Source organism: Mustela nivalis (assembly GCF_964662115.1).
Source record: "Mustela nivalis genome assembly, chromosome: 12".
In the NCBI taxonomy this organism is placed as follows: Eukaryota; Metazoa; Chordata; class Mammalia; order Carnivora; family Mustelidae; genus Mustela; species Mustela nivalis.
In genome coordinates, this window is record NC_139031.1 from 82202965 (window position 1) to 82216092 (window position 13128).

Below are 13128 nucleotides of genomic sequence, written 5' to 3' on the forward strand. Positions count from 1 at the left end.
TAATTACATAGAAACCAATTATTTTCAAAATGCATCTTCAAATACACATGAAAGAATACTGCCCCCCTGACAAATTTTCATATATGCCTTTATACTTATACATTTGAAATACAAACCTATACTGAATATATCCCTGTGTAGTCATGCATTTTCCTTCAAAAATTCCATTACAAACATGCCAAGAGTAATTATTCTTGCATGGCTCCCTCCTCTAACCCTGCCAGAAATATGATTCACTATATTCACACTTGTTATTCTTCCTTCTACCAAATACAAGAGTCACATGATGTTAATAAGCTAGCAAAATAAGCAGGTATTCTCCACAAGAATCTATAAAAATTAAAAATTTGTTTTAAAAAATAGAATCTCAAAAAAAAAAAGGATACCTCTTTGATTAGCTATAATGAAAACCTAACAAAACAAAGAGGAAAACCAAATCAAAATCAAAATTTATTTCTCTTTAGTAGTTCCTGAAAAAGGTTGCTGATCTAAGAGCAACTTTTCTTTAAAAAAAATAGAGATATGTCTAAGGACCATTGTCCATGGAATGTGAGAATAGTATTTAAGAAAACCATTCATTCACCCCATCCCCTTTTAAGAAAGGGCAGGACTGTCACATGAAATTTTTCTTAAAAGAATGCATTTAGCTCATTTGTCTTTAAAATTAAAATCTAAAACTAAAATGTTTAATTAATGGTATTTTTAAAATGTCACTCAAAATAAATGCAATCAAATTCCATAATGTCACTAGTTGGGAATAAAAGTAACAAAAGGTTTAAAATGAATAAAAAAGTAAATGAAAGGGGAATGGATTAGAGTGAAAAAGATAAGTTAGAAAAAGTTAGAAAATGGAACAAGAAGTGAAAAAAGAATAGATCTACAACAGGTTATATGGCAAATATTAGAGACATGTATTCTGTCACATTCTGACCTCTGAATTACTAATTAAATAACTACATAGCTCAGAAATTTCTCTCTCAGTGGGACAGCCCTAACAGCCCACAAGAAGAAAAATTTTTCGAGAATGCAGAGATTACTGAAAAAATAAAAAGAATCTGGCTAGAAATCATTTAAAGAATTCAAAGGGGCCTTAACCTACCTAGTCTAAACATGATGTTTTATGGATGCAGAAACTAAATCCAGAAAGTTTAAATGGCTTGCCCAACCCAGCGAGGTAGAGCCAAGATTGAAACACAGATGTACAATTTCCCAAGCCAGTTTTCCACAATGGCAGATTGCCATTCCTTTGTCCTAAACAGTTAATTTAGTAGGCATCCTTCCTGTACTTCTTAAATCCTCTGGCACTTAAATTTATAAAAAGTCAATATACAGATGGAACCTAATATCCTAAAGTTGCATCAACAAGCAAGTGTTATTTTTTGGTTCAACACTTAACTCTGCCATTATAATTAATATCTGAGTCACATGCACACACACTATACAAGAATTGTATTTCTGAAACAACTATGATTTCTGTCACCCAGAACATGAAAGTGATACCCACAATCTAGATTGCTTAGTATTGTTTTCTCTTACTTTTAAAAATGGTGAATCTTCCAACATGTCAAGGAACTCAGGGAAGTAATCTCCCACTTCTTCATCAACTGCTCCCACCAAGCTGATCTGTCGCATTGGGCCAGCTCTGTAAGTACCGTGAGAATATGTTCTTTTTACCTGAAGGATACGGATTTAATTAAAGGTTATAAATAAAACAATGTTTGCTATCATTGTGTAACACCAAATTATACTGTCTGAGAATATTAGAATGTAATGTGAGGTAAGCAAATCAAAACAAAAAGCCTTTAAAAACAGTAAAAAAATAAAACTAAAAATAAGGCGTGAAAAAAAATCCATACCAGAGCAAAATATTTTACCTTCTCTAGCTATTCCTATGCACTGCTTATGAAAACACAGGTAAGATACACAGCATAATTCTAGATAGCAGACTATAACTTCTCCTCATAGTACAGCTTATTATTTGACCTATAAGGCCAATGAAATTTATAGTCAAAAGTTCATATACCTACATTTTCCTAAACGGTTCATATCTTTTTTTTTTTTTTTTAAAGATTTTATTTATTTGACAGAGATCACAAGTAGACAGAGAGGCAGGCAGAGAGAGAGAGAGGGAAGCAGGCTCCCCGCTGAGCAGAGAGCCCGATGCGGGCCTCGATCCCAGGACCCTGAGATCATGACCTGAGCCGAAGGCAGCGGCTTAACCCACTGAGCCACCCAAGCGCCCACGGTTCATATCTTTTATTGGAATTCCTAAAAGTAGTCTCCCTGAGATGTTATATTTAACCATTACCAGTGGTTTGTATGTCTGAAAGGCTACTAGGAATGATCTTCCCTTCTAGATCATGCCATATTAATTAGGATCCAGTTTGCATTTCTGTGGTTAACTATTCTGTGAAAAGCTACTAGAGATTGAGAATCAGGAGTGCTAGGTCCAACTCTATCTTTACTATCTAACAGCTATGTGACCTTCAGATATCACATGAATTCCTTGAATTTTAGTTTCCTTAAGTGGAATGATTTACCTCAGACTGCTGAAGGAAATTTAATAATTACAAAGCTGAAAGCATTACAATGCTAGCAAATGGGTAGCATTCAAGTATCAACTGAAATAAACCAACCTGCATTTCAAGAATCTTGATATCTGGGGGTATGTGGGTGGCTCAGTGAGTTAAGCATTTGACTCTTTATTTTGTGTCAGGTCGTGATCTCAGGTTCATAAGATCAAGCCCCACATGGGGCTCCACACTGGGTGTGGAGCCTGCTTAAGATTCTCTCCCTCTTCCTCTGCACCTCCCCACCCACTTTTAAAAAATAAAATAAAAGAATCTTGATACCTGAATTCTGGCGAGCACATTTAAAACCTGCAAAGAAATCTATGCCTTTTCATATCCTAATGTTAGGAAACAAGAATCTTTATAAAGCAAAACAACTTCCTTTCATGGGGGACATAGGTGGCTCAGTAAGTTAAGCACCCAACTCTTGATCTTAGCTCAGGTCATCATCTCAGGATCATGAGATTACACCAGAGGTGGGCTTCATGCTCAGCAGGAAATCTACTTGAGATTCTCTCCCTCTCTCTGTCTCTCTGCCCCACTCTATCTTCAAAATAAATAAATAAATAAATCTTAAAAAATAAAGTGCGCTGTAATGTAACTTTTACTTATATACCATTTAACTCAACTTTCTAGTTTAATAACCCAATATTCAAATAAATATATTCAAAGGAAGTCAGTTGGAATCATTAGTGTTTTAAACATGGCAAATTACATATAACAATGCAATCAAATTAAAACAATATCTATCTCAGTAAAATATACAGATGGCACATATGCAAGTAAAACAAAATCTAAGAATACAGTACACATACCTCTCAGAAAAATATAAAGAGTTCTTGATTCAGGTGACATCTATTTTATTAAATACTACGTAACAAATATTCCTTTCACATGGAAAGAAATTAAATCTACAATATCATAAGATAAAAAGTCTCAATTCTTCAAGACTCTTTTACCCAACTATTACAACTCAAGGACAATGGGGTAGGGGAGGAAACAGATAAGGGTTTAAAGAACCTCTAGAGAGCCTGAAATAAATGCCTTAAGACCATGACTCATAAAAGGGTCTCTTCTGACATGTGTTTCTACATTAGGTAGAATTCTCACTAATCTCTAAAATCATAAAGGGTAAGAAACTACAAATTTGAAGGGGGTGGAGTAGCAAGAAGCAAGCATACATAGCATCATAATGACAAGCCTAGACTGAAAAAAGGATTCTTCATTAAAATCTTGGTACCCAAAACAAAAGAATTCCATTATCTAGAAAACCACCTATCTGAAAAACCTCACATCCTGATGATACTGGACATGAGATTACTGTATCTTTTTTTTTTTACTTCAGTAAACATTAATCAAACCATCAGTTTTCTAATGTAGTTTACAAAATTACTAGAAAATACCAAATACCAAATATGTCACTGCTTTAAAACATATCCTACATGCTTCCTAAAAGAAAAATGCATTGTTACAAAGAGTACACATATTTTTCCTCTCAATTTAAATATAGCTCTTTCAAAAGACAACACAGTAAAAGAAATAATATTTATTACTTGCAAATGCTTATATTTCAATAGTTCACATTTAAATAGTGCCTGTTAAAACAGACAGACCAGGGCGCCTGGGTGGCTCAGTGGATTAAGCCACTGCCTTCAGCTCAGGTCATGATCCCAGGGTCCTGGGATGGAGCCCTCCATCGGGCTCTCTGCTCAGCAGGGAGCCTGCTTCCTCCTCTCTCTGCCTGCCTCTCTTCCTGCTTGTGATCTCTCTCTGTCAAATAAATAAATAAAATCTTAAAAAAAATTTTTTTTAATAAATAAAAAAAAGAACAGACCATTTTTAATCTAAATCTCCTCCCTACAGCTCCTTTCCCCACCCTTCCCACCCCCACCAAAACACCTACCAACATCATTACTGCATGTTTATCTTTCCCCTCATACATTCTCTATAAATGTTATAAAGGGAAAGAAAAAACAGGAAATAAGAGACTTCTTGTACCCACTGCCAGTAAGTGCCAATAACAAAATCTCAGAAATTTTGGTTAACAAGAAATGAACTGTTCAATTATGTTTAAACTAAAATCCAAGGAAGTCCTGGATGGATGGCTTAGTCCGTTAAGCCTCTGCCTTCGGCTCAGGTCATGATCCCAGGATCCTGGGTTTGAGCCCTAGCATGGCTACCCCCAGCCCCCCAGTGGGAAGTCTGCTTCTCCCTCTGTCCCTTCCCCACTCAAGCTTATACTCACTCTCTGAAATAAATAAAATCTTTAAAAAATAAACTAAAATCCTATTCATTATTCATTACTTGAAAAGTGATTTTTAAAACAAAAGACCTATGACTCTGAGGTCAGCCTGCTACAAAAAGAGTAAAATAGCTTTTTTGACAGAGAATACAATGCCAAAAATCTGTAAGACTTAAAACTGTTTTATGTATAAAAATTGCTACAACAAAGGAAGAAGCAAATATCATAATAAGTAATTCAAAAAACCATGAAGAATGACTCACTTGAAACAACTTGCTGTTTCCCAAAATATGTTTCCTGAAATCACAGCCCCTGAAAAGAGGATTCTATATAGTCCAGTTAAGTTTGGAAAACTCTTCTGTTTGGGAAGTTCACCAGACACACTGACTATTACTGACATTTCTGAGAAGTCTTAGAGTAAACATAACTTATTTGGCTCAGTATTACACAAAGTATTCTGATTTCCAATCTGCTTTTCTCAGTTGTTATAGCATACCAATCGACATCTCAAGACATCAAAAGTTCCACAGAATAATAGTGAGCGATCTGAAGAATACAAAAAAAGGAGAGTAATCAGAAAAAAAATTGAGGGAAAGAGGGCAGAAGAGACTATTGGTTCAATTCTGCTGGGTGTTTTGAGCGGAGGGGTAAAAAGAGAGGGAAAGTCTTATTTTAAGAAACAGTTCAGCTCCTCACATTCTTATTAGGCATCTAAAATCTAACATAAATGAGTGTGCCACAAGAGGGAGCCATCTCCCATCACATCTGGCCTAGCCTTTCAAATCAAAATGTAACAGGCAGTAACATTTAGTCAACATTCTATTTCAAAAATATCCATATAACTTCAACTAAAATAGGCATGAAAGTGCTATTATTCATTTTAAAATCAGTACAATAAAGGAAAAAGTCCCCTTTCTCAATCAGAGCATCTGTACCTGCCACAGTATTATTTTGTACAGGTCAGCTCATAAGCATTCAAGGAAGATGTGACAGGCACAAATGGTCAAAATAAGAATGTAGTGCAAAGGTAGCCAATGGTTCAAAGATGGCATATCAAATGATCTTTATTCCCCAGCACAGTGAATGACCCCAGCAAAAAGTTAATTCTTTCTTCATTTTGCAGAGGGGCAAAGCTTAAAAGATCAGATCAGATTTAATAATTGTTTACTATTAAAATATTAGCCACTTAGTCATGAGTTAACACCTTGACCTAAGTTATTTGATACAAACAACTTGGAACCAGGATAAAATAAAAACAAGATTTAGAGTTTGGTGGAAGGGAAAGCGTGGTTCGAAGACAATTGCTCCAGTTTTCATATTCTCACAGCTCTAACTGCAGGGCTCAGAGTATATGCTGATTAAATATAGAGCTGACAAGAAAGAAATCTCATTTATTCCTTGACAGACAAAACTCCTGTATTACTTCCCTTTTTTGTTTCCCTGCTATCAAATGAGTATTTGAACAAAATGGAGCTGGTAGTAAAACTAGGACAAATGTGGAGGCTGCAAATGGCCAAAAATTCTTCTCAAGTATGTATGCTCACATCTCAGCAACATAACTGCACCAGTCCTATCATCCCGAACTGAATGCGGGTTTGGCCATTTCACTTCCTTTAGCCAATGGACATTATTAGCAAACACAGCACAAGCAGAGGCTTGTCACTGGGGATTGCATTCTCTTTGCTCTATGGAACTCTTATCACAACCATCATGTGTATGAGCCCAGGCTAACCCACTACATGATGAAAGAAATGTGATCACCACTACAGGTGACACTGCACCAAACCACTAGACATACAGCAAGATCTCCCAACTGACCTGCCAACCACCAGACGTGAATGAGATCATCCAGCCCCAGACAAGATAACAAAGACCATAAGAACACTCTAGACAGCCCAAAGAACTGTGAGAAATCACTTTAAGCTATTACGTTTTCAGGGTTTTGTTTTCTACAGCAAAAGAATTGATATAGATAGGTTACAAACTTAAAATAAAAATCCGTGTATAGGGCGCCTGGGTGGCTCAGTGGATTAAGCCGCTGCCTTCGGCTCAGGTCATGATCTCAGGGTCCTGGGATCGAGTCCCGCATCGGGCTCTCTGCTCAGCAGGGAGCCTGCTTCCCTCTCTCTCTCTCTGCCTGCCTCTCCATCTACTTGTGATTTCTCTCTGTCAAATAAATAAATAAAATCTTAAAAAAAAAAAATCCATGTATAGGTTTCTATTCTCAAAGACTTTTATCATCCAGTTTGAGTGACATTATATCACTAACCTCAAAGCTACAACATTAGAGAAATGACATGACCTATTAACATATAATTTCACATCATTTTAAAATTTTTCAGGCAACTCACAAGGATAAAGATGAAGATGGAAAACATTATTATACAAGTAAAAATAATTCCAGAACCAAAAGAATTCAGACTAGGATGCCCTGATCTTGTCACTGTCATGTGTGTGTCGTCTGTGTGTGTGTTACTCTGCTGTATACATATGTACACACATAGCCACCAAAAAACCTCAAATGTTTTAAGGATAAAAGCTAAACAGGTACGAAAATGAGTTTCTATGACAACTACAGAGTAATTATTACAAACATAAACACTATTACTATAAAGATCATAGAAATGGCTACATCATTTGTCATCTTTTAGTTTCAACATAACTAAGGGCAAACGAATTTTGGTTAAATTTTGATTGCACAGATTTTAATTAGGAAGGGAGGGAAGGAAGAATGGATGGATGAATGGAAGAAAGGAAAGGAGGGAGGGAGGGAGGGAGGGAGGAGGAAAGAAACTAATCTCATGAAGATGGACTTAGTTTGGGTTCTACAAGCCACTAGTAGTTAGGATCACCAGGATGCATTATCAATAGCTGCAGTAACAATTATGTCATCATATACAGTTACCCTGCTGGAGGTATTAATTCTTGGGGTCTGATCTATTTTATTTTTTTAAGATTTTATTTATTTATTTGACAGAGAATAAGAGAGCACAAGCAGGGGTAACAGTACAGGGAGAGGGAGAAAAAAGTTCCCTGCTAAGCACGATGTGGGGCTCGATCCCAGGACCCTGGGATCATGACCTGAGTGGAAGGTAGATACTTTACTGTCTGAGCCACTCAGGCGCCCCTTTGGGTCTGATCTAAACTTGGGCATATGAAGACCTCTTTTAACACTGAAATTAATGAGGCTTTATTTACATTTCAAGCTTCAATATATGCAGAGAGTACAATATTAGAATACAAGAAAACTTGGAATATAGATCTTTAACCCACTGAGCCACCCCGGTGCCCCTGGAATATAGATCTTAATTATTAATCTATAATCATTTATTATATCGATATATTATTTATGTAATTGATTATATAATTATTTTATATATAAATACTATATATTAATTAATTATATAATTAATATAAATCATATGTTTTTATCATAAATAAAATGTTTAAGAATTTTATTATAAATAAAAATCTATAGCTATTCGATATATAAATAATACATTATATAATAGTTAATTATGCAATTAATATAATCATTAATTATTATTAATGACACATTAAAATATATACTGTTTAATCCACTAAAAAATAGTGCTAACTCATTACACAGATTTTTTTAATGCTATTAAGTATAATTTCCAAACTAAGATTAGGTAAAAACAACCAAGGTCAGATGTGTATCCTTTGCTATCAACTCATTCAGTAATTTCTTCTCACATGTTTCTAGGTCTTTTGAGTAATGCTTTTCAGACTGGTTTTGACTGGATCAAAGGTTTTTCAGAATATAAAAGGCAGAAAGGGGAATTAAAGGGTAGTTACTGGATTATAAAATTTTAAAATTCAGAACTTCTCTACAGCTCTGCTTTCCTCTGCTTTGTAAAAATCACTCTTTCTCAAATAGAGCAGGTTCTAACCCCTTGAACTTGTTAACACAAAGTCATGACCAAATCATCAGGCTGGAACATGAATTTGGCTTTATTTTCTATAACTTGTCTTTGTTATGGTTGATATTAAGTGAAACTATATTCCAATACTGACTGATACCTCCTTTCCTTGCTCCCCTAGAATACTAATCACAATTAATTCTATTAACATTACGTCAACCAACTGTTTTGGTGAAAACAAATTGACCTAGCAGTTTGTAGGCTAATTCATTTGCCATCACCAAAATGCATAGCTTCACTATGTGATTCTACTAACATGCATGCATGATGCACAGTAATAGCATAGATAAGGGGAAGAAGGATGCTGGAAGAGAAGTAAGGCACAAGACACATTTTCAGTTTCTCGAGATGAGTGTTAATGTCATATTCTAAAAGGTACTCAGAGCTTCTAAGTTTTCAAAAAGAGTGATCAATAAAATGAAGTCCTTAAACACCCAGGAATAAAACTCAAAAGGATGTGTAAGAGCTATAGGATGAAAAAAAAAGTACTTATTATTGAGAGGGGAAAAAAAAGACAAATGAAGAGAAATCCCATGATCACAGACTGTAAGATTCAATATTGTAAAGACACCGATTCTACACAAATTTGAACTACAGCTTCAGTGTAATCCCAATCAATATCCTAAGCAGATTTTTCTGTGGAATCAGAAAAGCTAACTGTAAAGTTTATACAGAAATATAAAGAGCCAAGAAAATCTGGAAGAACAGCAAAACTGATACTTACTCCACTAGATACCATCAAAAGACACTCTTAAGAGTTTTTTCACTCAGAGGACATACTTACAATACATATAGCTGACAAGATTCTCACCCACAATGTATTAAGAAGTCCAACAAACTAATGAGAAAGAAAAGCCAATAGGAAAATGTACAAAAGAGTACACTCAAAGTTGAGTACACTCAACTCATTGGTTTTAGAAAGAGGATATCCAATTGAACAATAATTATAAAAAAAGAAGCTTGACTTCCTTAGTCATCAGAGAAATGCAAATTAAAACCACAATGAGATATTACTCCACAGGGACCAGAATAGCTAAAATGAAAAAGACAGACACTAACCAAGATAGCCTGTGGAACAGGGCTGGTGGGAATGTAAATTGGTACAATAACTTTGGAAAACCCGTAGTATCTAGTAAAGCTAAACATGTGCATACTTTTTGATCCTGATATCCCAATCTTATATACATACCCAAAAGAAACCTGCTCAGCGGGGAGCCTGCTTCTCTGTTGCCCTCTGCCCTTCCTCCCTGCATTTGTTCTCTCTCTGTGTCAAATAAATAAAATCTTTAAAAAAAAAAAATCAGTTTAACAAAAGCTTCAAAAAGTTTATCTTTAAAAAAATTTTTAATTGAAAATGAAAAATAAAGCTATCATATGATGCAGCAATTTCACTTGTGGGTATTAAACCAAAGGAAATGAAATCATTATATTGAACAGATAGATGCACCCCCCCATGTTTACTGCAGGTCCCTTTCCCCCAGGTCCTGGCAGCCACCCATCTGCAGTCTGTTTCTATAGATTACCTATTCTGATTATTTCATGTCAATGAAATCATACAATATGGGAGCTTTTACATCTAGTTTTTCACTCAACATATTTTGAGGGCTCATCCACACCACATGCATCAGCATGTACCCGTATTTCATTCCTTTTATGGCTCAGTAATCTCCCACTATGTCCATATATTATAATTTAGTCAACTCCTTATCTGTATATAATTTATTTGTGCTAATTTTTGATCTTCAGTATTTGCTTAACTCCCTACCCTAAATTAACACACTAAAAATCCTCATTCAGAAGCTAGCCATCACCTATTCAACAAAATGGGAAGTCATAATACTATACTAAGTTAATATAACAACACTCTTTGTATAGCCTGTTAATATTCTAGGAAATATTTCTAACGAATAGCCCTGTGAATTGAGTAATATTATCTTTATTTTGTAGGTGAGGAAACTCAGACTTAAGAGCTTAAGTAGCTGTGTGGTATCACAGCTAGTAAATGGCAAGACCAGGACAAGCTCCCTTCTCTTTCCATCCAGCCCGTATCAGAGCTCATCAAGTTACCCACACTAACCCAGTCACACTACAATGACTATACAGTATTACTACAAATCAAATTTGAAAGAAAGGTTCTCACAGGAAAAGAAAAGCCTCAAGTTATAAACTGATCTGTCTCTAAACCTATGTTTATAAGTTAATCCCTATAATTCACAAAGCATTTTCCCAAATAAAAAACGCTATAAATGATTTTTAAAAAATCAGTCTCTGGGTGGCTTAGTGGGTTAAAGCCTCTGCCTTTGGCTCAGGTCATGATCCTAAGGTCCTGGGATCGAGCCCCCATCGGGCTCTCTGCTCAGTGGGGAGCCTGCTTCCCCTCCTCTCTCTCTGCCTGCCTGCCTCTCTGCCTGCTTGTGATCTCTGTCAAGTAAATAAATAAAATCCTAAAAAAAAAAAAAAAATCAGTCTCTGGAGGGATACCACAAATTAGATTAAGAGATAGGACTTTTCCTGGGAATGACTCAAGAAATCAGAAATAAAAGTAAGTATGTGTGCATGTGACTGGATATCCAGACTATCATTTAAGATGGAGACTATAACTTAAATATATATCAAAAAAAGAAATGTACTCAGAGTAAGTAAAACAGTTCCGGATGAAGATTAAGGATATTGTGTTCTACTCCTGGTACTACTGCCAACCTTAAAATAGTTACTTCTATCTATGTTTGTTTGCTTATCTGTAAAGTGAGAAAGGTTAGGACAGATGATCACTAAGACCTCTTTGAGACTTCTTTACTTTTTTCCCTCCTTCCAAACTAGAATGATGCCGATTATTACTTAGGAAACTGGGAACTTTAGCACCCATAAATATGAAAACTGGCTGATCTCCAGGCCTAAGCCGTCCCTGATCTGAGAGCGGTAACAAATGGCAATGGCCTTTTAGATGAGTCCACATTCGCTTTCAAGAGCCAACCAACTTGATTCTGCCTCTGCTTCCTAAAATAATATACATTCTATGCCAAAGAGAAGGGTAGGAAAAGGAAGTTAGCTCAATAAATGCACTGCTACGCTAATCTCCTCACATAAATATAGAATTAACGGATTCCTTTGTACCACAATATATTTAACAGCTAACATTTACTCAGCACCCACTATCTGACACATCCAGTGTTAAGCAATTTTAAGACATACAGCAAGAAGACAACTTTAAGCGATTTTTGGGTAAGAGAACTGCTTAAGTGGAAAATATATGGCTAAATTCATCTCACTCCTTCTATTTCCAAAATAAGTATTTGCAAGAAAGGACAGCAGAATCTTATTTCATTAATTATCTTTAAGAAAAAAAGATTAAGCAGACTCTGAAATTTAAACTCTTATGATCACATCAAGAAGGTAATTTATTCTTAATAATCACAAGAGTTGTCATTACATCCTTACCTTTTTATTTCAAACCTGTAGCAAAATAAAAAACTGAAACTTGTCTTAAACATGTAAGCTTTAAGCAAAACAAAACTAAAAACCTCTTACCTGAGCATGAAAATTGGACATAGTCGTCGTTTCTATATCCTTCTTTCCTAATATCTCCATTTTCACTGGCGAATTGGGAAAATTAAATGAAAAGTAGTCTAAAAAGTCAGGTAAGTAAGTAGCTGCCCCATGAACAATACCCATTACATAGAAAGCTGCAGAGTTTTCATTTTCACTGAACACTAGATCCACAAACTCTTCTGCAAACCTCTTCATCTCCACAGGAGACAGGTGGGAGAGTTCATTACTGTAGGCATGGATAACGCTTGCACCTCCATTAGGCTGGTGCTCAATATGAATGAGCTGCTTGAACTCCAAAGTGTCCAACCTTTTGAGGTTATTCTGAACCCGTGGCTCCTTTAATGAGACAAATGGAAACTCACTATTCTCAGGAATTTTGGACTCATAATTCTTGCTATCCAAACTCTTTCCACTGTAATCCTTTATATTATCATTTAGGATGCCTTTGGCTTCTTGATCTTCAATATCAGATAGCAATCCTGAGCAGATAGTTTGAATAGATTTGCTATACATTTTTGGACGCTTCCGTTTTTCATTCTCTTTATGTTTCTTTTTCTTTTTCTTCTTTACTTTTTTAATTTGTAAGTCGTCGGCATTTGTTTTTGGTTTCTCCTTCCCACCTGCTGGAAAAAATTTCTTTAAAGTCTCTGTATTTTAGTTACTTAAAAAATCATGCTTAAGGAACTGTCTTACAATAAATAAGCAGTTTACTCAGATTTCGGTTTATATTTAGGACTTGTTTCACAAAGTACTTATAATCATAATTTAGTCTCTCTCCCTCTTTCTACACACACACATACACACACACACACACACAAACGAA

The 13128-nt window shown here is 35.4% G+C and overlaps 1 protein-coding gene across 2 annotated transcripts in view; it reads right to left on the reverse strand.

The window, feature by feature from the left end:
* RSBN1L (round spermatid basic protein 1 like) overlaps nt 1-13128 on the reverse strand; it is a 66163-nt gene that overhangs the window by 6160 nt on the left and 46875 nt on the right. The window contains exons 3-4 of one of the 2 annotated variants that reach the window (XM_082691858.1): nt 12285-12925; nt 1537-1674 (exon numbers count right to left, since the gene is read on the reverse strand). In XM_082691858.1, the coding sequence (XP_082547984.1) occupies nt 1537-1674; nt 12285-12925 (779 nt within the window). Of the gene's footprint in view, nt 1-1536; nt 1675-12284; nt 12929-13128 lie in introns of both variants that reach the window. The other variant, XM_082691857.1, reaches the window with a different exon arrangement.